We start from the raw sequence: 24,569 nt of genomic DNA on the forward strand, positions 1-24,569 counted from the left end.
AAGGAAAAAAAATAGAGACAGGCAACTCAAAAAACACAATTTTAATATAGAAAACAAACTGATGGTTACCAGAGGGGAGATGGATGGGGAATGGGGGAAACAGGTAAAGGAGACCAAGAGACTTGCCATGATGAGCGATGAGCAATGTATAGAATTGCTAAATCATTATATTGCACACCTGAAACTAATATAACACTGTAAGTTAACTATACTGGAATTAAAATAAAAAACACAATTAAAAAGGGAGCATATTCCTAAGTATGAGAGCTAAAACTAACATTTCCAGAAGATAGGAGAAAATCTTGATGATTTTTGTTAATACAGAGATTTTCGCTCTTCAAAAGACCCAATCAAGAAAATAAAAAGAAAACCCAGAGATTGAGAGAAAACAACTGCAAGTCATATATCTGGTAAAGGACTTATAACTAGAATGTAGAAAGAAATCATACTGCTCAATAAAACTAAAAATGCTGTGCAAGTATGAGGACTTTACCAAATAAGATAAATGAAGAGCTAATAAACAAGATGATCAACAGCATTAGTCATTAGGGAAATGCTAATTAAAATCAAAGTGAGATACCACTACACACCCACTTGAAGGACTAGAATCTAGAATAGTGACCATACCAAGTACTGGCAAGGACGCAGAGAAACTGGCACCCTAATACACTGCTGGTGGGAATCTATAATGGGACAACTGTTTTAGAAAACAGTGTGGCAGAGGCACCTGGGTGGCTCAGTTGGTTAATTGACTGCCTTCAGCCCAGGTCATGATCCTGGAGTCCTGGGATCAAGTCCCACATTGCGCTCCCAGCTCTGTGGGGAGTCTAATTCTCCCTCTGAAATTCTCCTCTCTCATGCTCTCTCTCACTTTCTCGCTCTCTCAAGTAAATAAATTAAAAAAAAAAAAAAACAAAAAAAAAACAACAGTGTGGCAGTTCCTCAAATAGTGAGACACAGAATCACATATGACCCAGAAATTTACCTCCTAGTTATCTACCCAAGAGAATGGAAACATATGTCCACATAAGACTTGTACATAAATATTCATAGCAGCATTATTCATAACAGCCCCAGAGCGGGAACAACTCAAATGTCTAACAACTGATGAATAGATAAACACAATATGGGATATCCATACAACTTATTATTACTCAGCCTTCGGAAAGAAATTAAGTGAGGGATGCCTGGGTGGCTCAGTTGGTTAAGCATATGATTTCCACTCAGGTCATGATCCCAGGTTCCTGGGGTCAAGCTCCAAGTCAGGCTTCCTGCTCAGTAGGGCGTCTGCTCCTCCCTCTCACTCTACTCCTGTCCCTACTGGTGTGGGCCCTCTCTCTTTCAAATAAGTAAATAAAATCTTAAAGAAAGAAAGAAATTAAGTGCTGATATACCCTACCACACGAATCAACTTTGAAAACAATATGCTAGGTGAAAGAAGCCAAACACAAGGGACCACATATTATATGATTCTATTTCAATGACATACCCAGAAAGGTATAACCTACAGACACAAAATAGATCAGGTGCCAGGGATGGAACAAGGAGTGACCGCAAACGGACGTGAGGTCTCCTTCAGGAGTGATGGACAGTGGGGATGGCCACGCAACTCCATAAATTTACTACAAATCACTGAATTGCTCACTTAAAAAAAAAATTGAGACAATGCAGATCAGTAGTTGCCTAGGTTTTTACAGGAGCAGGGACTAACTGCACAGGGCATGGGGGAACTTTACGGCATAATGGAAGTGTTCCATAACTTGACCATAGCAGGGGCTGCACATCTCTATAAATTTCCTAAAATCCTCAAAATGTATACTCACAATTGGGGAGTTTCATGTTATGCAAATCATACCTCAATAAAAGTTATAAAAAGCTTTGGGCATACTTTCTAGGGTCACTACATTTTCTTCTGTAAATGCAACTTCCAAAATTTCTGGCTCCAGGGATGGTTCTGTGAAATAGCCATGGATCATTTTCAACCTCCAGAAGAACTGTCAAAGTCTCCCAAATAGCTTTTTGAGGAACCTAAAGATTCATTTGTAGTCAAAATTATGTAATGTATCTCTATCTCTGATTAAATCACACCAAAAACAGCATATTGGAGCTATCACTAAGTGTTACGTACACATCAGCCTCATAAAACTCCACAATTTGTAACTCAGGTTGAAAACAGGCCTGACTTTAGCCCCTATGGGATTGCTCCAGTACTGAAGTTGGAGAAAGTTTTATTTTTGTGACACTGTAACTTTTGATGCCACAAAATATCATCCTTTTTGTGAGTTGGGAAGAAAATCCCAAGTTGTGGTTCTTGGGTGGGGGGCCACCACCATTAGTGGTGGACAAGCTAAAATCAGCACTGGCAAAGCCTAGAGGACACCATGAGTGGTGGGCCAGGGCCAGGGGAAAACCAAAGTGGTAATGATAATTTGTATTGTATAACATCTCCTAGTCAAGCAGTCAAATTGCTTTACCTTTTAAGACTGGGTTGTACAATGACTTCCAACAATTTTGAAGCTACAAGTTTCTGAGGAAGAAAATGATAAAATCCTAAAAACACTGGAGTGTTCAAATAAACTGAGGCTCAGAAAAGGAAAGGGATTTCCCACCAAGAGCCAGCATATTAGTGGAAGGGCTAGGATAATAACCTGAATTCAGCTCTGGTCCATTGATTTCATGGCTTGTTTGATTACTGATTCCAACACACGAGTAGCCTCCCAACTGCCCCATCATCTTTGACTTCTCTCTCCCCCCAAATATTCAAATGCTAATTAAAAATATACACCGTGAAATCATTTTGAAGTATAACCTCTTCTCTCTATGGTTTCAGTACAGACCTCATCACATCTGGACTAGACTATTAAGGAATGCTCCCTCCCAGGATATCCCAATCCTCTCTCTGTAGCGGGTTCCCTTCTGCCATCCCGAGTAAACACCTCTCTGGCTTTCTCCTGCCTGCAGGGTAAAGTCCAAGCTCCAAGCAAGGCCCTTCTAAACTACGCACAGACCTATCTTTCGGATCTTATCTCCCTCTTCTCCACCCAGCCACCCTGTACAAAAGTGACGGTGAGCAACGTGCAGTTCCCTTAGCTGCCACAGATTAACATCTTTGTGGACACTTACTACAGGCAAAGCTCAGCACTGAGTTCTCCACCCGCTTGGCCTCATTTTATCTTCACAGCAACCCCCATGTGATAGGCGGGTACTCTAGCTACTCCCAGTTTACTGGGGAGGAAAGTAAGTCTTGGTAACTCCTTTGGTTGACTCTCTCCCTATGTCTACAGTACCTCCTCCCTCCCCAACGCTCCTCCAGTTGGCCTTGGAAGACCCTGCCACTCCTCCTCAACCGCTGCCCTCTGCATCTCCCATCCTGATCTTCTTGAAGACCCCACATACTCGTCATTCCCCAATTATGCAATTCTTTACCCAGGGTAAGTAATTCAGTCTTTGATGCTCTCATGGTACAATGTACGTTTGTACATTCCTCACTGGAAACACCATACTACAGTATAATTATTTATACACATTCCAATCTACCATTAGAATGTGTGCCTGTAGGAACAAGAATAGCTTTTTTTTTTTTTCAATTCTTTCTTTTCTTTATATCTGGCATCTGTATCAGGTAGGTAGATACTGAATGACAAGATGCATTAGGCTTTATAATGTGTTGTTTCATTCACTCCTTTTCCTTCTTTCCTTATATATTCTATTCCCATCCCCACATGTTACAGCCTTATTACCCGAGCTCTCTCTGGTATTAAATTCCTGATAGCTTTCCCGCTATCACCTTTCTTTCCAATTCTCTTCTTTACCAATGGTGGATTAACTTCCCTAAAACACAGTTCTGAGCTTAGTTCTTCCCTATTCAAAAATATCCCTGACTCCACGGTAATTACCAAGTAATGTATAGATTCTTTACTCTAAATTCAAAGCATGTCCAGAAAACCCAAAGTTTCCACCCCAGAACTGCTAGAACTCATACAGGAATTCAGTAAAGCGTCAGGATATAAAACCAATGCACAGAAATCAGTTGCATTTCTATACACCAACAAGAAGAAAGAAAAATTAAGGAGTTGATCTCATTTACAATTGTACCCCAAACCATAAGATACTTAGGAATAAATCTAACCAAAGAATCAAAGACTCTATACTCAGAAAACTACAGAATACTCATGAAAAAAACTGAGGAAGACAAAGAAATGGAAAAACGTTCCATGCTTATGGATTGGAAGAACAAATATTGTGAAAATGTCTATGCTATCTAAAGCAATCTACACATTTAATTCAATCCCTACCAAAACACCATTAACTTTTCCAAAGAAATGGAACAAATAATCTTAAAATGTATATGGAACCAGAAAAGATCCCGAATAGCCAGAGAAATGTTGAAAAAGAAAACCAAACCTGGCAGCATTACCGTTCCAGACTTCAAGCTGTATTACATAGCTGTAATCATCAAGACAGTATGGTACTGGCACAAGAACAGACACATAGATCAATAGAACAGAACAGAGAGCCCAGAAATGGACACTCAACTCTCTGGTCAACTAATCTTCAACAAAGCAGGAATGAATGTCTGATGGAAAAAAGACAGTCTCTTCAACAAATGGCGTTGGGAAAATTGGGACAGCCAATGCAGAAGAATGAAACTGGACCATTTCCTTACACCACACACAAAAAAAGACTCAAAATGAATGAAAGACCTGTGAGACAGGAACCCATCAAAATCCTTGAGAAGAACATAGGCAGCAACCTCCTCCTAGAAATATCGCCAAAGGCAAGGGAAGCAAGGGCAAAAATGAACTACTGGGACTTCATCAAGATCAAAAGCTTTTGCAAAGCAAAGGAAACAGTCAACAAAACCAAAAAACCAACAAAATGGAGATTTATTTGCAAATGACGTATCAGATAAAGTTAGTATCCAAAATCTATAAAGAACCTATCAAACTCAACCCCCAAAGAACAAATAATCCAATCAAGAAATGGGCAGAAGACATGAACATTTCTCCAAAGACATCCAAATGGCCAAAGAGACACATGAAAATGTACTCAACATCACTCGGCATCAGGGAAATCCAAATCAAAACCACAGTGAGATACCACGTTGACACCAGTCAGAATGGCTGAAATTAACAAGTCAGGAAATGGGAGGTGTTGGTAAGAATGTGGAGAAAGCGGAACCCTCCTACGCTGTTGATGGGAATGCAAGCTGTTGCGGCCACTCTGGAAAAGAGTATGGACGTGCCTCAAAAAGTTGAAAATAGAGCTACCCTACAACCCAGCAATTACTCTACTGGTTATTTACCCTAAAGATACAAATGTAGTGATCTGAAGGGGCACATGCACCCCTATGTTTATAGCAGCAATGTCCACAATAGCCAAACTATGGAAAGAGCCTAGATGTCCATCAACAGATGAATGGATAAAGAAGATGTGGTACATACACACAGTGGAAAACAAAAGGTTGCTATTTGCAATGAGAGGATGTAATTAGAGGGTATTATGCTAAGCAAAATAAGTCAATCAGAGAAAGACAATTATTATATGCTTTCACTGGTAAGAGGAATTTGATAAACAAGACAGAGGATCATACAGGAAGGGAAGAAAAAATGAAACAAGATGAAACCAGAGAGGGAGACAAACCATAAGAGACTCTTAATCCCAGGAAACAAACTGAGAGTCGCTGGAGAGGAAGAGGGTGGGAAGGATGGGGTGGCTGGATGGTGAACACTGCGGGGGGCGGGAGGGGGTATGTGCTATGGTGAGTGCTGTGAATTGTGTAAGACTGATGAATCACAGACCAGTACCCCTGAAACAAATATATGTTAACAAAAAATGAAAATTCAAGAGTGCCCATGATCTGGCCTTAATGATTTCATCTTAACTTGGTTCATTCCCCTACACCAAACCAACCTATGTTATTTCCTGTTCTCTCAAATCACATAAAATCTCTGGATATCTGACCACTGAAAATTGTATGTAGACATCTCACCTTCTTTAAGTCAGATTCTTTCCTTGATTTGATACATGGGTAAAAACTGTAACTCTTCTGAAACCCCACAGCATACGGTTTTACCTCTTTTGTGGATTTAATCTATTCTGCACAGTTCTAATATGGTTTAGACACATCTTAGCTCATTAATAATGTCCTTGACATCCTTATAGAGCTACATCTAATTTGAGTGTCTTATAGGTGGTAGGCGCTCAACAAACTGGCTTTGGTGCAATACTAAATGAACACTTAAATGTGAGGTCATACTGGAACCTAACTCTCATGCTTAAAAAAAAAAATTTAATGTAAAGTCAAACTAACTATTTAAAGATCTTCACAATCCTTCCTAAGACTACAACAGAGTCAAAAAAAAAACACTTTTGGAAAAATCTGATCTCAGTTGGCCCAGGTTTCAAGCAGTCAGGTCAATCTAGGATGGAAAATCATCTAAGTCGATAGTAATCATCACACAGTGACAACCAGTGTTAAAGACTGGGTGACGTGCTTAATGGGTCTAAATCCCCTGGTTCCTACAAACATCCGAGGAAAGATGAAGCTATCCCACATTCTACTCTTGAGAAGACTGAAGCCAGGAGAAACTCAGCAATTCACTCAATGGTGGGCATCTTTGGAATGGCAGAGCCAGGATTCCAATGAAACTAAAAAAATAAAATAAAATAAGAATCTACTGTAAGACTATAAAGCTCCTTCTCAAGCAGTTAAAATGAGTTTTCATCATTTAAAAGAGCTCTGGGGCACCTGGTGTCTCAGTTAAGTGTCTGACTCTGGATTCTAGCTCAGGTCATGATCTCAGGGTTATAGGACTGAGCCCCAAGTGGGGCTCCATGCTCAGCTTGGAGTCCGCTTAAGATTCTCTCTCCCTGGAGCACCTGGGTGGCTCAGTGTGTTAAAGCCTCTGCCTTCGGCTCAGGTCATGGTCTCAGGGTCCTGGGATCGAGCCCTACATCGTGCTCTCTGCTCGGCGGGGAGCCTGCTTCCTCCTCTCTCTCCACATGCCTCTCTGCCTACTTGTGATCTTTCTCTTTGTCAAATAAATAGATTTTGGAAAAAGAAAAAAAAAAATTCCCTCTCCCCCTCTGCTCCTCCACCAAATGGTATGTGGATGTGCACACCCGCATGCTCTTGTTCTCTAAAAAAATAAATGCAATCTTTAAAAATAAATAAATAGGGGCACCTGGGTGGCTCAGTTGGTTAAGTGTCTACCTTCAGCTCCGGTCATGATCCCGGGATTCTGGGATCGAGTCCTACATCGAGCTCCTTGCTCAGCAGGGAGCCTGCTTCTCCCTCTGTCTCTGCCACTCCTGCTGCTTGTGCTCTCTCACTCAAGTAAATAAATAAAATCTTTAAAAATAAAGAAACAAATAAATATAAATACATAATATAAATATAAAAACATAAATAAATACATAAATAAATAAAATAAAAGAACTTCATCCGTGGCATATTTCAACACTACCACAAATTTCTGAATCTATATGGCATGACTAGGGACTGGGTCCCTTTCCTAGTGACCTAATTCAGCCAGTGGGGCTATTCTGTGACTTGGTGGGAAAACCAGCCAAGAATACGCTGAATTCATGTGCCTATCTCTTTATCAGGGAGCACTGTCCACAGTATAAAGACTAAATCGCATTTATAAACAATTGTGGAATCCTTCAACTGATCATTATTCTTACAAAGAAACTTACCACTAGGTGGCAGAAGTATGAAGTTATCAAGGTGATTTTACTAGTGTTTCATAAAGGAAGAGCATCCAGGCATTTCCCCACCCTTTTTCCAAAGTAATATAAAATAGGTTCTAAATTTTAAAATTATTCTCCCAAACTGCATCATAACATTTATTTTAAATATCATAATTTACACAGATTTCAACCTTTTTTATATTCAACACTAACTATTCAACTAGCTTTAAACATATAAGTAGAACCATACTTTCAATGAATTAAGTAAAAAAAATACACTGTACATTAAGATATGTTGATACTGAAATTTAAATTTGTGTTATGCTATATAAGATGGACAAAACCTGCTTTTTATTTATTTATTTATTTTTAAGATTTTATTTATTTCTTTGACAGACAGAGACAAATGAGAGAGGGAACACAAGCAGAGGGAAGTGGGAGAGGGAGGAGCAGGCTTCCTGCTGAGGGAAGAGCCTGACATAGGACTCAATCCCAGGACCCCGGGGATCATGACATCAGCAGAAGGCTGACACTTAATAACTAAGCCACCCAGGCACCCAAAAAACTGCTTTTTAAATCATAAAGGTTGGAGTTCTTGCATTTTGTAATTTCTTTTTCTGTTTATTTGCTTCATTATGCTTGTATTTTGTTTATAAATGTCAAAAGAGAAGGTTTCATATTCTATTTTACTGTATCATATATACATTTTACTTCTCTGCAAGTAACCCTAAGATTACCAATATGTAAAACGCAAATTGGGGAAAATCATCATTATATTTTTCTTTATGACATTTACTTTAAAAGCACAAGAGGAAGCATGATATGCTTGATAAGAATTTTGAAGAAATAAATGTAAATTCAAAATGTGATAAACATCGTGAAGCAAATTTGTAAAATTATCTATATACACTTGTGCACTCCTGATGACCTGTGCCCTGATTTCTATCTTTGGTGATCCCCTGTGGGTAGAAATTAAATTATATATGATTAAATTATATATAACTATATATAATTATGTTATACTTTACAAATATATGGGCAAAACTATATAATGATCAAAATAATTCTGAAAAGTTAGAAACTACCTCTTGCAAATGTTCATTTAATATGTACTGAGGAAGAAAATATTTTAATGATGATTTTTTATTGATTTTATTAAGCAGAAAATAATATCTCCATGTTTTGTATAAAGACCCTCTAGACCTATACAAAACTTTTGTTTTGGACCTGGGGGCTGGGGTGGGGGGTGGTTCTAAACCGTCTGTGGGTCAGGCTGGGTGTTTAGTAGAAGAAATGCTTCATCTTATCATCCAGGGAAGGAGTGAAGCCCAGCCTGGTTCAGGCTTTGGCCAATTACATAGAGCATAGCTAACAGAATTGGAACTCCTTCCCAAAGCTGGCAATGAGTCCAGTGTCCTTACAACTGTTAGATAAGGCTTCTTTGGAAATATGCAAGTGAGCAAATGGTCATCAATATACAAGACCTCTAGAAGACATGCTGGCCCTGAGGTCTCTGTACAAACTTACATCCACAAAAAGTGAGGCAGCCTCACTTTTTTGGCTGCCCAGGGACACATCAGGATAATTTAGATCTCCTGAGAGTCATCTGCAACAGGCTTTCTATTTTCAAAGACTCTCTGCAAAGCAAAGGTCAAAGCAGACAGTACACAGGCTATCCTGGCTTCCATGTTTGCAAAAGCTGCTGTGTAATCAATCATTCATCTACACGCATTAAAATAAAATCAAGGTCCTCTCCAGGGATCAGTGGGAAGAAAGAGTTGCTAGGAGATTATTTTCTATGGCAAGCACCAATTTATACCTGTAAAATAGTCTAGAAATATACGTGAAGAATAATTTGCAATATATGCACATGAATGCATTTCCCTCATCTTTGAGCTCTATAATGTACTGGATGCATTTAGAAATAAGTGAAAATTATACAGTAAGGTGAAGTTGTCTGGATGCTTGACAGGATATGAAAAGAACATTGCTCCTGGAGCCCTGACAGTTGTTAGTTGATCTGATTCATGAGATGCTTATATTCTACTCTAAAAATAAGTACAATAACCATCATAAAAATTTCTTTAAACCATTGTCACTCAGAGGTTGACAGGTATCAAACTGCATGTTTCAAATTCATTCCTAGAAAATAAAAGATTTAGAACATATAATGGTATCTTAACACAAGGAATCTCATTTATATGTAGTCTGTTGGAAGGATACAAAAACAATTTAAAATACAGAGAAGAAAGCTATGGGTAATTTAATTAAAAAACAAAAGTTTCAAAAAAATTTTTGAGAGCCCCTATTAGCTGCATAGAGTGGAAGAGAGGTCTCTATCAACTCCCCCCCAACCCCAATCCAGCACGTGGTGGGTCCTCTATAAATACCCTTTGAAGGAATGGTGTGGCAAGCGCCATCTCAAGGGATCTGGTATATTAGCAATTCATTTCAGAAACTTGACCAGAATAATCGTGAGGGCAGTCCAATTAGAACGGGGCTGACTGCCTCTCCAGGAGGTGAAGGAAAGAGGATAAATGCCAGGAGACGGGGACACAGACACAACACACACACATACACACACACACACACACAAACACCCCCAGTGTAAGGGCAACATCCAGGAGAGAAGAAAGGTTAGAGCTGGGACAGGTGCCCCCTCTGCAGCAGGTCACCTACAGGAGGTCCCTGCTCTGTCCTTACCTCCTCCCTCCTTTCTTCTGCACCCGACGCCAGGTGGGGGCTCAGCGGAGGGTGGCTGCCGGCGCTGTCCTCACTGCCTTTGTCACACGTGGCTTGCACAGAATCCCGGGAGGTCACAGGCCCCTCTGCCCTTTCTTCACTGTCCACTGAACTGAGGGACAGCACGCTGAGGCTGTTGGGACACGCGGCACTTCCCGCGCCTGGGCTGTGGGGGCTAGGGGGCTTGGGCGTGGTGGGCCTTGGAGGGACGAGCGGCTGCTCGGGTTCGAACGTAAACTGGCCGCCGGCTCGGCGTTCCTCGGAGTCCTGGGCAACCGGACTCGACGAGGCGCTGGCGGCGCAAGGACGGGCACTCTCCGGCGCCCAGGAGCCTGGGGCTTCCAGAGGAAAGACGGCGGTGTCCACGTCCACCCGGGGGCTCAGGGCCCCGGGCGAGCCGCAGCCGGAGCCGGCGTGTGCGCCCGCGCACCTCCTCCACTCGCGCTCGGCGCTGGTGGACACACGGCGGGAGTAAGCGTCGTGCAGCTGGCTGTGCACCTGCAGCCTCTGGCTCGCCTCGCCCGGCGAGGGCGCCCCGCTCCTGGGGCTCTCTTTCCTCCAGGCCGCGTCCGTGGCGCTGCTCACAAACCTCAGGACGCGGTCAAAGTCCTTGGCCCGCAGCGGGCTCTTCCAACGCTTCGTCCTCCTCTCGGAGCCACCGAACTTCTCCGGGTCGGCCGATGAACTGCTTAGCGTCCGTCGGGGCGCGGGCTTTTCCTGTGCCCCCTTGAGGTCCATGAGATTTGACGTGGACTTCCGCTTGAAGGAGCTCTTCTTCAGAAAGTTCAAGTTATCCGTGCTCTTGCTTTTCCTGTAGATGATGCTGTTGTTCTCGGAGTCTTTCACGAGGATCTCACACACGGTGGGCTCCTGGGCGCCGGGGGCCAGCGGACGGACATGGTTCTGGGACCCTGGACCATCCAGGAGGCTGATGCGGCCCAGGCCATAGGCACGGCGGATGCTTCGGGACCGATGGGTGCTCCTCTGGAAGGCATCGTCGGCCTCCTCCAGGTCGGAGCAGTCCGACACGCCCCCCGGCCCTGCCTTCGGGGCATCACTTACTGGTCCCGAGTTGGGGCACCTGCTGGGTTGCATTCCCATTGCAGCACCGTTTGAGATGGGTTTCCCCGGGTCACGTTCTGGAGGGTCTTCCCTTGGCACATCTGACCCCTCTCGGTTCTGAATTCCTTGAAGGACGGAGGACTTCAATTTTTTGAAAGATCCCATTTTCCGAAAGGAGGCAAGGGCATTCCAGGTAGAGGAATTTCCCATCAAGACCATGGAGCGGGGCCTCTCCGGGTTGGTGCCAGTCCTCTTCCTGCTCACGGAGAAGAGGCGCATGAGCTTAGCAGGGCTGAGTCTAGCCTCCTGGGCTTCTGCCTCCCCGCAGTAGCTGCTGCTGCATCCTCCATTCTGACACGCCGGGTAAGTCACCATTTTGGGGTCTTTGGGATCAGAGACAGAACACGGGATTGCAGCAAGTCGCCCGTGGCCATTCTGGGCTGTTGTCATGTTCTCGGGACTGTGAGTCCGTGGCCACAAGGCAGTAGGGTTCAAACCCACCTGCACATGCGTGTCCACAGGCCCCGGATGCAGACCTTCATCTCCCGGGCTGCTGCCAGCCTGGCTTTCACACCTGCTGTGCACATCAGGCTCTTCACTGGTGGCCACTGCCTGCAACAGAAAATTAAAAACAGGGATTTACTTATTTTCTCCCACAGCAGAACTTCTAGGAACAGCGGCTTATTTGGTTTAAGAATTACGAAAACAAAAGAAGCATGCCTTGTGACAGGGCTGATCAGTTCAAAACTATTTTAAAATAAAAATTTACCTTTCCTAATTCATTTCACAATGAATTAAAGGGAAGAATGCAAATATACATGCCTTAAAAAAAAAGATAATTAGGAGTTGTGCATTCAACGTAAAGGTAAATTCTGGAATCCAATGAAAGTTAGTTAACACTTTTGGAAAAATTGCTGGGATGAGGGTACCTGGGTGGCTCAGTTGGTTAAGCGACTGCCTTTGTTTCAGGTCATGATCCTGGAGTCCCGGGATTGAGTCCCGCATCAGGCTCCCTGCTTGGCAGGGAGTCTGCTTCTCCCTCTAACCCTCCCCCTTCTTACGTGCTCTCTCTCTCTCGCTCTCTCATATGCACACACTCTCTCAAATAAATAAATAAAATCTTTTTTAAAAAAATTGCTGGAATGAAAAATTGCTAGAATGAGGCCAAGGCATCGTTCAACATTGGACTTCTCTTTATTTGAAGTAAAAGAAATTTTTGATCATCAAATAAAGACAGACACCAACAACTATTTCAAAATGTGTCACAGTGAAATATCAAACCATATTAAATTTAATACAGCTAATAGGCAGATTGAGTACTGTGTGTGCAAGGAGCTGTAGTAGAGACCAAGAAGCTCTCAGCTGCCTACTGTCTATAGAACACCCAAACTCTACTGAAAGACAAAGTGATACAGGGAAACATGAGTGGAAGGGACAAACTGAGGTTGCATGAGGTCTGGCTTTGTGAAGGAATCTGCTTTAGTGAGGGCTCTCTATCAGCAGGATTCTTACTGGCTGGGGAATGGACGGGGATAAGATTATAAGTATTAGAAATTCAGACGCAAAAATTCAAATTAAACAAAAGTTGCACCTTCTTTTCTCCTCCTCCATGCCCTGAAGCCTACCATATACCTGCGGTCCATGCTCTCTCCCCCAAGTGAAGATGTAGTTCTCTTTACCCTTTGCCCTTCAGGCCAAGACCTGCTCAGCATGCATGGGCCAGCTTAAATGTCAGTCCCTCTGTTCTCAACGAATGATTAGTCAATGAAGGAAAGTAGGAAGGAGTGTGATAATTACCATAAAGGACTACCACTCCCTAAGTGCTTATTACTACGTGTCAGGCCCCTGTACTAAGTGTTTTAAAAATGACGTGCCACTGACTATTCACACAAACCTGCAAGATTTTCATTTTACAGATAATCAGATGGGCACTTGGGCAGCAGGTGTTGGGGTTCCTGCAGCTCTCCCTTCCAAAGTTTATGCTCCTCTCCACTACTTCAAACTAATAAACAAAAAGAGCCAGACCTGGGATATGAACCCCAAGTGTGTGACACCAAATTCAGTGCCTTATGACATAAGCCCAACTCAAGTCAAATCCCAGGTGCCCTTAAGCCAGTCAAGGCCACTATCCAAAGGCAGCATTAAAGACAAAAGAGGAAAAGGAGGAGAAAGTTGCATAAAAACCTTAAGGTTAGGGGCGCCTGGATGGCTCAGTGGGTTAAAGCCTCTGCCTTCGGCTCAGGTCATTATCCTGGGGTCCTGGGATCGAGCCCCGCATCGGGCTCTCTGCTCAGCAGGGAGCCTGCTTCCTCCTCTCTCTCTGCCTGCCTCTCTGCCTACTTGTGATCTCTGTCTGTCAAATACATAAATAAAAATCTTAAAACAAAAACAAAAACAAAAAAACCCTTAAGGTTAGGTCCCAATTTAGCTCAATGCTCTCAAGTGCTGGAGAAAATATGACCTCACACAAAGAGGTCTCATCTGCTTCTACTCTCCAAATTCTCTGGTGGTTCATTTTTATTTACTCCTACATCAAATTAAGGAATTCCCAGGGAGTCACAGTCAAAGGGCTGATTCCATCTAGGACCAGGAAAACTACACAGATTTAGACCCCTGGAGCCTTTCTGATGTCCATTTACCCAATTCCATTACTCAGGAGCCTAATGAGGCTACCACATGCCCTCTGCAGTTTAATGTTCTCATGGAGAAATCAGGGAGCCCGAAGAGCTGTGGGCATGAGCCACAGAAGCAGAAATTTGAATCATCCCAGCATTGAGGTTGGAAGTAAATCTCTAACCAGTTGCAAAATGAGTCTAAAACTGAGTACCACCTGTCCACCCTCCCTATCTGGGAGGGACACGGGACTGTGATTGTTTCAACTTCTCACAATCTTGAAACAAAGCAGACAGTTTATACAAATATCAAGTCCAGTCATGGGCACTGACTGATAGCATTTTACATAATAATAATAGCTTTGTTATGACTTACACTGCATACAGAGGAGCAGACATGACCATTCTCTTGTCATCTGGCTGGACGGAGACAATTTACAGATACTACAGCTAGAGGGCGCTACAAGACTTTTTATAACCAAGGATGAAAAAGTGTGTCAGGGGCCCTGAGGTCTCAAGGAGTCCTAGCAGTACTTGATTTTAATGCCGGGTAGATTGAGAATGTTCTATAACAGGCATGGGGGCAGGCCTAGGTTTTAAACTCAGTACTGTCCACATGAATCTTGAGTTAAGACATTTCAGTAATGTGTGCTCCAGTGCCACCTATAAAAGATTAGGTACCAACATTTATGTATATGGCATATCAACCAATCAATTAATTTATGAACCTCTTAGGTATAAAGATCTGTGTAGGCCCCACGATAAACCCAAGAGAGTGACAAGGTGATAAACTGTTCTAGATGGGAACTTGGCATGAGCAAAGGAAGATCCAGGAACCTAATTTGATTAGGAGGCAATAAACTTGGGTGACCAGCTGTCCCAGTGGTTAGGTATTTTATAGGACATGAGACTCTCAGAGATGAATCCGGAGAAGCTCTTGCCAGACTGGGATGGTTGGTCACCCTACATTAGGTAGAACAATATAGTTCGAAGGATGGCACAGTGTCATGTGGTAGTAGAAATTAAGATAAAAACAGGTTTAGAAAAGAGGACATCTCTTTAGTCTAACACTTTGAAACTGCCCATAGGTGTCATCTTCTTTGGGAATCTCTTCCTGAGCCTCCTAAAATTAATTAAGACCCCTTACTCTGTTGATTACGGACATCTCACCAAATTGCTTGGCCAAGACATATTTATAATGATAGGTTTATATAGCTGCCTTCAGAATAAGACTGTGAACTCTTTGAGAGTAAGAATGCTATGCAACACTTACATTATTTATCTTGATGTAAAATTGTATCAATTATCCTGCCTTGTCAATGTCTGTCCCAACATAACAATTCATCAACAATACCACCATATTTATCTCGTTTAAAGATGCTTAAATGTTATAACACTAAAAAGTCTAAGTATTTACTAAAACTTAAGTTTTAAGATACAGATCTAGTAAAATATACACAGACTTGATTTCTGATGGGGCAACATGTTTTTTTTAAAAGTCCAGTGACTTACTATTTTGTTCATGCAGCTGAACAACGTGATTGTTGTGTGCTGCTTGGAATGAAACTGAAAATCACGGAAAAAGGCTTTTCCTGGAATTTCCGAGAAACATACCAAGTAGCATTATTTAGAACTAATACTTTGACCTCTATTAACTAACAAGGGCTGCGATTCAATCAGTGGTTTTGTAGCAAGTCTTGTAACTTGTGGGAGCTCTGCCAGAGAGATTTATGAACAGAATTACAAGGAAGATTTTTAGATGGGAATATTGTGAAATCCATTGTCTACGAACTGGATTCTGGGGTGTATGAACTTTAGAATAGAACATTTCTTTTCACTTGTAATGAGAATTCTTTGAAAACAACTATGACAGATAATTTTTAAATAAGAATTTATAATACTTGAATTTGAAATTCAGAAATACATTATCAGGTTAAATGTACACACAAGGGGGGTTTTATAATCTGTTCGTGTAAATTATAGAAAATGTGACTTTGGAGGAAAATATATTGAAATATACTGCAAAATATATTGAAATCTGAAAGTATAAATCTTCCAAATCACAGTGCTTTAGAATACTGCCTTAAGGAACATCTAACCCCTGTTTGTAAAGATTGGGGCACTGGAACCCAGGGGGTCTGAGATATACTCACTGTCAAGCCACCACTGGTGAAAGCACAATGGGGCCCGGAATCAGAGGGACCAACCAGGTTTGGACCCCAGCACCGCCACATACTGGCCAAAACCTGTTGGTCACCCTAGACCTCTACCTTTCCTTCCAGATCTCATTGGTCACCAAGTCGAAGAGATTCTCCTCCAGATCGCACCAGTCTGTGCTCAGTGTGTCTGCCATGGCCTTATTTCCGATCTGTAGTGCCTTCCACCTGCCTTAGCCTCCTGAAGAACATCCTCTCGCCTCCAAGTCCAGCCAGCGTCCTTCCCAAACACTGCCAGTGGAGTTCTGCCACTTTATCTAGTGTCACTGGCCGCCATCTCTGAACCTTGAGAGGATGACAGATCTCAGCCTAGCGTTCAATACCTCTCACTCAGGCGTACGGAATTATTTACAGGGAGAGTTTCTCATACTGCTGTGCTTTGGGTTATTTCCTTGTCTGCTCTCAGAGACTTCCTCCAGCCATTTTTGTCTCTCTGTATTGTAGGGAAACACATTCCGGGGCTCCTCTGACAAAGGGCTTCTGGCTAAGCACTGGTGGGAGACGATGGTGTGGGTGAAGGCGGACACCAGGACACTGTGTGCACTACCGAAGGGGCGTCTTCCCCTCTCCCTCCAGCCGCTGGTGGGACTATCTTCCTGTTGTTGTTCATCTGAGTTCCTCACTCTCTCCTCTTCTGTTTCAAGGCTGTATAAACATAATCCCTATGTTAAATTCTCTTTGTCTGAAATACCTGAAGATGTTTCTCGTTCCCTGACTGATTAATATGTGCTTTGCCTAATAACTTTCATTAATTCACATCAACTTTTCCCCAAGAGGAACTCTTTGCTTCCCATCCAGTTCAAAGGCCCCTTCTCTGTGGGCTCTCTTACACATCGCTCCATTTTCGCATTTACCATACTGCTCTGTAATGCTGGTTTTACAGTCTCCTTTCTCTGCTAAACTCTGAAAAGTTCTTTTAAGTCCCAAACCAGGTCTTACTTAACTCTGTATTCTCGGCATTCAGTCAGTGATTGAATGAATGACTACCACTTCTTTGGCATGGTGTGTCACATATATATATGCGGGGCTGTGTCCTTCTTAGCTGTGAGGGCTGTCCTAAGCATTCTAGAAAGCTAGCAGCATTCCCAGCCACCACCTTCAAGTGATACTATTGGAAAAAAGAAAATAGAATGTGAAAGAAAGCTCTAAACACCAGGAAGTGCTATCGGTCAGTTTCAGAATGGTTTCTTGGAAACTACTGAAATTTATCATTCTTAATCATAAAACAGTGTTCTATATATGTACTGTTTGATGATACTGATTAAAAAATCTTTAAAATGAGAATATTGTTAGCAGCTACAGTTTGCTGTGGTAGAAATGCTCAACTTAATCTCTATGTCCCATTACTTTAATGGTATCTAATTTTGTAGGTGTTTTTTATACATTCAGTGAAAAAGAAAATTTAATATCCTAGGAATGTAAATCCTGACATGTTAATCGCTACATACAGTTTTTAACTATTAATACAGATATTTCATTTTAATATGTAATCATATTTATCTGAAGTTTACAAATTTGAATGCTCACCTTACATAAATTATATATCTGAGTTAATAGGACAATGAAGAATTTTATAAACATTTCATAACACACTTAAAACGTTTTCTAATATTAATGTTGAAATGTATATATGGGTAACATATAGTTCCATCTATCTGTCTCAATGTTAATCATCAAAATTTGAATAAAAATATCCGAAGAGGATCCTAAAGTAACTATGATTATTAGGAAAGCGATTTTCTTCTGTAAAATTACATTTTCTGTTTAAAAATATAAAATGTTTCTTCTATAAAATATGTCTTTGAAATATTTAATGCAACCCATACATTAGTATTTTCCCTACTCTTAGTTCAAAGAAACTATTTCAACTTATTAAGTGCAAAACAAAAGGGAATTAACATAAATATTAAGCTGGTACAACTCTTTATAAATCTCTTTGCCCAGGAAATTACAGTTAAATGCATTCATGCTTGGGTAGAGAGTAAGAGTCTCTATTTCACACCATTCTCTATTTCATACCAAAAATCAGAAATATATTTTTTGTGTAATCTGAGTACCCAAACTCTTAACTTTTATAATTTAAACCAAGATGGGTGTGTTTAAAAAAAAAAATCACAGATGTGTAGCTAAGACATTCGGATAAATATTAATTTCAAGTATTTGACAATAATAAATGCTTAGCTTTATTACAATTATATAGATTTTATTGTTACAGTTTAGGGATTGATAAAAAGAAAATACTTTCTCATATGCTGAACTTCCCCTTTTGATTTTCCCTCTTTCTCTTCCTGTAAGGCCTTTTCCTTCTATTATTTGTTCCAATAGCTTTTCCAGAGCCTTACTGAAATCAAGACCCTGAGCAGAAGCTGGAAATTCTAGCACCCCACATCTTATGAACAGGCTGTACTCTATAAGTACAACAGACAATCTGGTTCCCTCACAGACTCTGTTCATCAAACTTTATTTATCTAATAATATGGCCACTACTGAATTTAACCATAATTTATAAAATTTCCATAGGGAAATGTACCTAAGATTCAATTGTGGGTTCTAGATCCAGAGAGGAATCTGCTTCCCACCCCCCAATTCTCACAGTCCTTAATATAAGACACTCTCTCTCTCCTATGCAACACCATGTACCCCGTCTGTCAAAGGACGAATGTCCCATGTCCACATATCTGGTATCCCTGGGTCTCTTCTGTTGAAGAACTGGGGAAAGATACCTCAAAAAAGTTAGAACTTTGGCTTCATTTAAATATCCAATCACTTAAGTGTTTAAAAATGGAAAGTGTATATAAAAAGGTAACCGTGGATCAGATTGAAATCATTGTATCTTTGGGAAAGGTGTCAATTTCAAACAAGCGTGGGACTGTCTTGGCTGGCCTTATCTGGGTTACTAGGCTAAACCACATTCCTGTGGGTGAGATGGGGTTTCCTAATGGGGACAGGTGTTTGCTCTGTCAGTTCCATGGGGCGGAAGGGGAGGAGAAAATGAGGATTTGCGAAGGCAGGTCTTACCCCAAAGAAAGGAAAACCTTCCTTTGATCTCTGAAACTGGGGGTCCGTCAGGTCTAGTGAGACATGTTCAGGGTAGGTCTGGATCTGTGGAACAGCGGATGTGATTTCCTGCACTATACTGCCCTGCCGTTGCCCCAACACTCAGCAGAGTCCCAGCCTCTGAACCTCCCTTCCTCCACTCCCATTTTAAACCTCAGAGCTGAAACAGCTTTGGAACACTTCGGGAGAATCACTGCTAAATTAAAGGTCTGAAGATCGCTTACCCGGATTTCCTACACCTCGTCCCCTGTCCACCGTCTTTCTCCTGATGAATAAGACTAGAGCAGTAACCACCAAAGTTCATGGTTAGGACTACCTATGTCTGCAACCAATGCCAAAACTGATGTCACCACAGAAACTGGACTTCCTTGCACTTACTCTTCAGAGCAAGAAAGTTTTCCAGATGGATGGCCCTAATCTTGAAGGCACTTTGAAGGTCACTGGAGCAAAAACAATGTTTCTTCTTGCTTAAGGCAGGTTGAGCAGAATCTGGAGCCGTGTGTCATCAGACTCACAGCCTACAACACTTGGTGCAGGCTGCAGAGAAAACCCTCTCCAACCCTCGTTGCAGCTTGTAAATACAGCGTTTGGGAAAACATACTTACTAACTCCTTACAAGAGTATATCTTTGCATTATAGTTTCCCTGCATTTTTTTTTTCTGCTGAAGTTTTTTGTTTTTGTGTTTTGCGTGAAATATGTTTCTAGGCTTAGAACCACAGTTTGTAGCACTGCATGCGCATGCTGGGGAAATAAGACAAAACTTTCCACTCCATTTCTATCCAGTCACCAAACAGGTTTTCGGTTGGGGATTGCCGTAGCAGCCCATTCTGCCATCATTAAGGACAGAGGTCTGGGGAAACACTTTTTCCCTGCTCTGTCCAAGCATGTATCCCATCTTCTCATATTTGCTTTCTGCATTAAAGCAGTTGCCAAAATGCCTTACACTGTCTAATTTAAATTATCTTCTTCTAATTGAACTGACATTTGGATATGGTTTCCCTGTCAGCCCTTCCCACCTCTTGGCAGATATCCTCCTTGCTCTGTGCTGGGTAGCAATGCGCGATGACCCCACTGATGAACTAAGCCGGTGGTGACCAGCTGACTGTTCCCGAGCAGAGGCCCCTGACTTACACCTCAGCCCGTGGGACAGCACGGCCCAGCCCAGCAGGGGCTGATCTGTGGCCACTTTGTTCTAGAAGGAGGCTATTCTGGTGTGTCCATCCTCACGGGACCTCTTCATACCTCTGGGGCATGAAGAAATAATGCTGAGGACTTCAGACATTGTGCTGGAACAGAAAGAAAACTTCCTGCTGCTACTGGTGGAACCCTATTCTCACACTCTCCCATGGCTCAGAAGAGCAAACCAGCCACAGCTGCAAGGAAAACCTGACAGAGGGACGGAGGCACAGAACCCTGGCGAGGAAGACTCACAGTGGAGAAAACGGTGCACAGCTCGAAGGCTTTCATTCCCGCTCCCAATTTCTCTGCACATATCTGTCCTCCAAAGAGGGACTCAGTGGCAACTCTGAGGGCTCCTAGTGGCTTCTTTTGAGTTTGCCATTCTTTTCCACACAAAGATTTGTGGCCAGAAGCTTCCATAGGATCACATGAACTTCTCTCTCATCACTTGATTTACCTGTTTAGGGTACCTGCTGTGGGAAAGGGCACAGTTCTGGGTGCTCACCGATAGCAACCCTATGCACACGGCCTCTAGTGGCGACGGTGCTTACCATCTACTCTCCCCACTGATCAACTGTGTCCTGAGGGGGCAAGGCCATGCTAAACAGCTTTATCACTTAGAATCTTGACTCCTCAAGCACCACCCACCCCCCACGCCAGGGGATTTTCCTTTCCTTCCATTTGCAGTTCTGTCTTCCCAGTCAGGTCTGTCCTGTCAGCCTCCCAGGCCTCATAGCCCATCAACTTGACCTCTACCTCTGACACTGTGCCCATGAGAAGATATGGCCATCACCATGGCCACACCACTCTTTCCTCAGCTTCTTCACCTGAGGTGATGTTCTAGCTCTCACAACCCTGACGTTTCTGGATGCCTAAAGGAGCATAACAGGAACAGGTACCCGACTCAGGAACACCCCGGTCTCAAATCCCATGGACACAGCTCCTCCAATACAGAGCTTAATCGTGTTCTAAAATATGTCAGATGCGGGACCCCTGGGTGGCTCAGTCGGTTAAGCTGCTGCCTTCGGCTCAGGTCATGATCCTAGGGTCCTGGGATAGAGTCCCACATCGGGTCCCTCACTCAGCGGGGAGCCTGCTTCTCTCTCTGCCTCTGCCTGCCACAATGCCTGCTTCCACTCGCTCACTCTCTCTCTCTCTCTCTGACAAATAACAAAGAAATAAAATCTTTTTTTAAAAAATTAAATAAAAAAAAGTAAAATATGTCAGATGCTCAACAGGGCCTGAAACAAATGAATACTATAGTCTGTCTTTTGTGCAAAGTTTAAAACAGTTTAGTTGGATGCTAAAACAACAACAACAAACAAAAAACTAAAGAATAATAAAGACTTAAGTATCTGGAAACTAAAAACGAGGAAAGCGAAGTAAAAGGTTACCCTCTGAGTCCAGGCAATTAGGAAAGGAAACAGATGTGCCTTCTGAGAGGAGTCGCAAAGAACCCAGGGCTGACCAGCCGAGAGCCAGGGAGCAGCGGTCTCAGTAAGTCCATCTCAGAGGGTCATAGCTGAAGGCAGGTTGGGTGAGAAAGGGTATCAAGCTGAGGTCTGGAATTCCTGGGCTTGGAATCTTTGCCTTTCACTACCTTTGGGAATCTGGGCTGGTCACTTCCCATCCCATCCTCAGATTTCCCAGTGTGATCCTAACATTTTTTTCAGAGTGTTTCATGAGGTTGTTATGAGAAGCAAATGCATTATAAGCAGAATATTCCCGCTGAAATTTAACTATGCTTGACACCTATTTAACTAAGCATGATGCCTTTCTTTTAAAGCATACATTTTATAGTTACAGGTTAGTATAAAAATGGCTAGTAGGAAATGAAATTCCAGCTCAAAATTTCTCGATCAGAAAATGAAATACTCTGTTAGGAATTCAAAGGACTTATGTCTACTATATATATAGGCCTATTATATCTAGACTTAGGCCAAAGTAAGGGATCCCACGCAGTCAATGGAGGTGCAGAAATGGTACGTACAAGTCATTGCTTTGTGACCCACAAATGGAAACACATTCTGCTCCCTATAGCCATCCTGCCAATTCAAAGGTCACTGCCAGATGGACACGTAAGGACCAGCCAAGGAATACCTACCTATATGTGGGTATTTACCAAAGGAGGATCTGGAACCAAAATATATATTAAATTCCATTATTGCATTTTAAAATCAGCCCTAACTTTTCTCCATACACATGCATAATATATGCTTTAGGACTCTCCCTTACCCTGACAGTGAGATATAAATAACAAGATGTCTTGAAATTTTGACAAGTAGTATTCTCAACGTCAATTTAGGAGCCAAGTGAATTTAAACACAAGCAGAATTTAAAACACATTTTCCTGTAAGATTCACCTATCATCTGCCCAATCTCCCTTAACTCATAATGTAAACAATGTTTCCAATAGTAATATGACTGCTGTATTAATAACTGAATTATTAGTATATTAAACTAATTTAATAATAGCAATTAATAAAAAGAGGAACCTAATTTCTTTGGCTTAGCGGCTCAGATGGTAGAAGTAGAAAAAAGGAGAGAAAGAAAACTTTTTTCCCCTATACAAGAAAGGCCCTTGAGATATTTGGAAATAGGAATGATTGTCTTTGGCATCCTCTGATCTCCCTCTCTTCACACCCATCCCCCGCGAGCTACCCACCCCCACCCCCCAACCTAGGGCATGTTCCATTACGTAAGAGCTTACTTCTGCCCCTTGGCCACCTTCCTCTGATTTCTCAGGCCAGGAATGTCCTTGATGCCGTGGAGACGAGGGCAAAGCCACGTAGCCCAGCACACGGAAGAAAACCCGCTGTCCTATCCTGAGCTGTAACCCGCTACCCACCGAGGTCAGGCCCGCTATGGAGCCAGCAGCCCTACAGCTCACAGCGCTTGTATCCATGGCATCTGGAGCTCCTGAGATTGTCTTGTTTGAATGCTGCTCCCCTGGGGGCAGAGCTTTCAGGGCTCAGGGACAAGGAGTGGGACAGCCCAGCAGTTACTTCTTAGGGAGAAGGATTGTGAGTCAAAGCCTGCCTTTCATTTTTTCAAGACCCGCCAAGGCAACTGTGCAAGTGTGTGCTTCGATGTGACCAATTTAACTGTATTTGAATTTCATTTCAAAACAACCCTGTTTCGCATCTCCTCCGCAAAAAAAAAAAAAAAAAAAACCTGCCAAAGCCTGCTGGTTCGCTTCTTTTCTAATTCTAATTTCAGCACTGTAATGATAGAGCAGTCAACTCTATAGAGCCCAGCAGTCTTACCTAGACCAAGGGCTCTGATGCAAGAATCTGGCGGTTTGGCAAGAGTCAGAGCCTCCAGAGCCTCTGAAGTGGTCACTTACGCAGCACAGGGCCACGTGCAGGCAAGAACGCCTGCAGAGTCGACTAAGTCTATCCTCAACAGCGTGACTGCAAATTAGAAAGAAACACTGATGGCCTCAATATAAATGATGTTCCTGTGGCTTGTTTCGGATACTTTGTCTTCTGACAGGAAAGTACCCCCTATGAGGCTTCGTTATTTGCTCATTCGTTCGTTCGTTCGTTCGTTCATTCATTCATTCATTCATTCATTCAGTAAATGCTTCCTAGGTTCATTCATTCATTCATTCAGTAAATGCTTCCTAGGTTCCTCCTGTCTGGCTGCTGTTGGGGGAGATGCCAGGAGTAGAGCGGTGAACAGCACACATCATCTCCGCCACCACAGACCTTTCCCCAGCTGAGGAAAAAGACACACAGTTGACCCCTAAAACAGCACATGGCTAAACGGTATGGGTCCACGGACACATGGATGTTTTTTAATAAATACAGTAAAATATGGTAAATGTATTTTCTTCTTGTGATTTGCTAAATCACATGTTCTTTTCTCCAGCTTACTTTATCATAAAAATACAGTATAATTGGAAGGGGAGATGAACCATGAAAGACTATGGACTCTGAAAAACAACCTGAGGGTTTTGAAGGGGCGGGGGGGGTGGGAAGTTGGGGGAGCCAGGTAGTGGGT

At 42.4% G+C, this 24,569-nt stretch overlaps 1 protein-coding gene across 4 annotated transcripts in view; it reads right to left on the reverse strand.

The window, feature by feature from the left end:
- The window catches only part of SPATA13 (spermatogenesis associated 13), a 149,886-nt gene that overhangs the window by 72,730 nt on the left and 52,587 nt on the right, over window positions 1-24,569 (reverse strand). For 2 of the 4 annotated variants that reach the window (XM_044249424.1, XM_044249423.1), the window contains one exon: window positions 10,399-12,111. In XM_044249424.1, coding sequence (XP_044105359.1) covers window positions 10,399-11,949 — 1,551 coding nt within the window. In that variant the 5' untranslated portion in view covers window positions 11,950-12,111. Of the gene's footprint in view, window positions 1-10,398; window positions 12,112-24,569 lie in introns of those variants that run through there. The other 2 variants (XM_044249422.1, XM_044249427.1) reach the window with 1 other exon arrangement.

The sequence above is a fragment of the Neovison vison genome, chromosome 5 (assembly GCF_020171115.1).
Source record: "Neovison vison isolate M4711 chromosome 5, ASM_NN_V1, whole genome shotgun sequence".
Lineage (NCBI taxonomy): Eukaryota > Metazoa > Chordata > Mammalia > Carnivora > Mustelidae > Neogale > Neogale vison.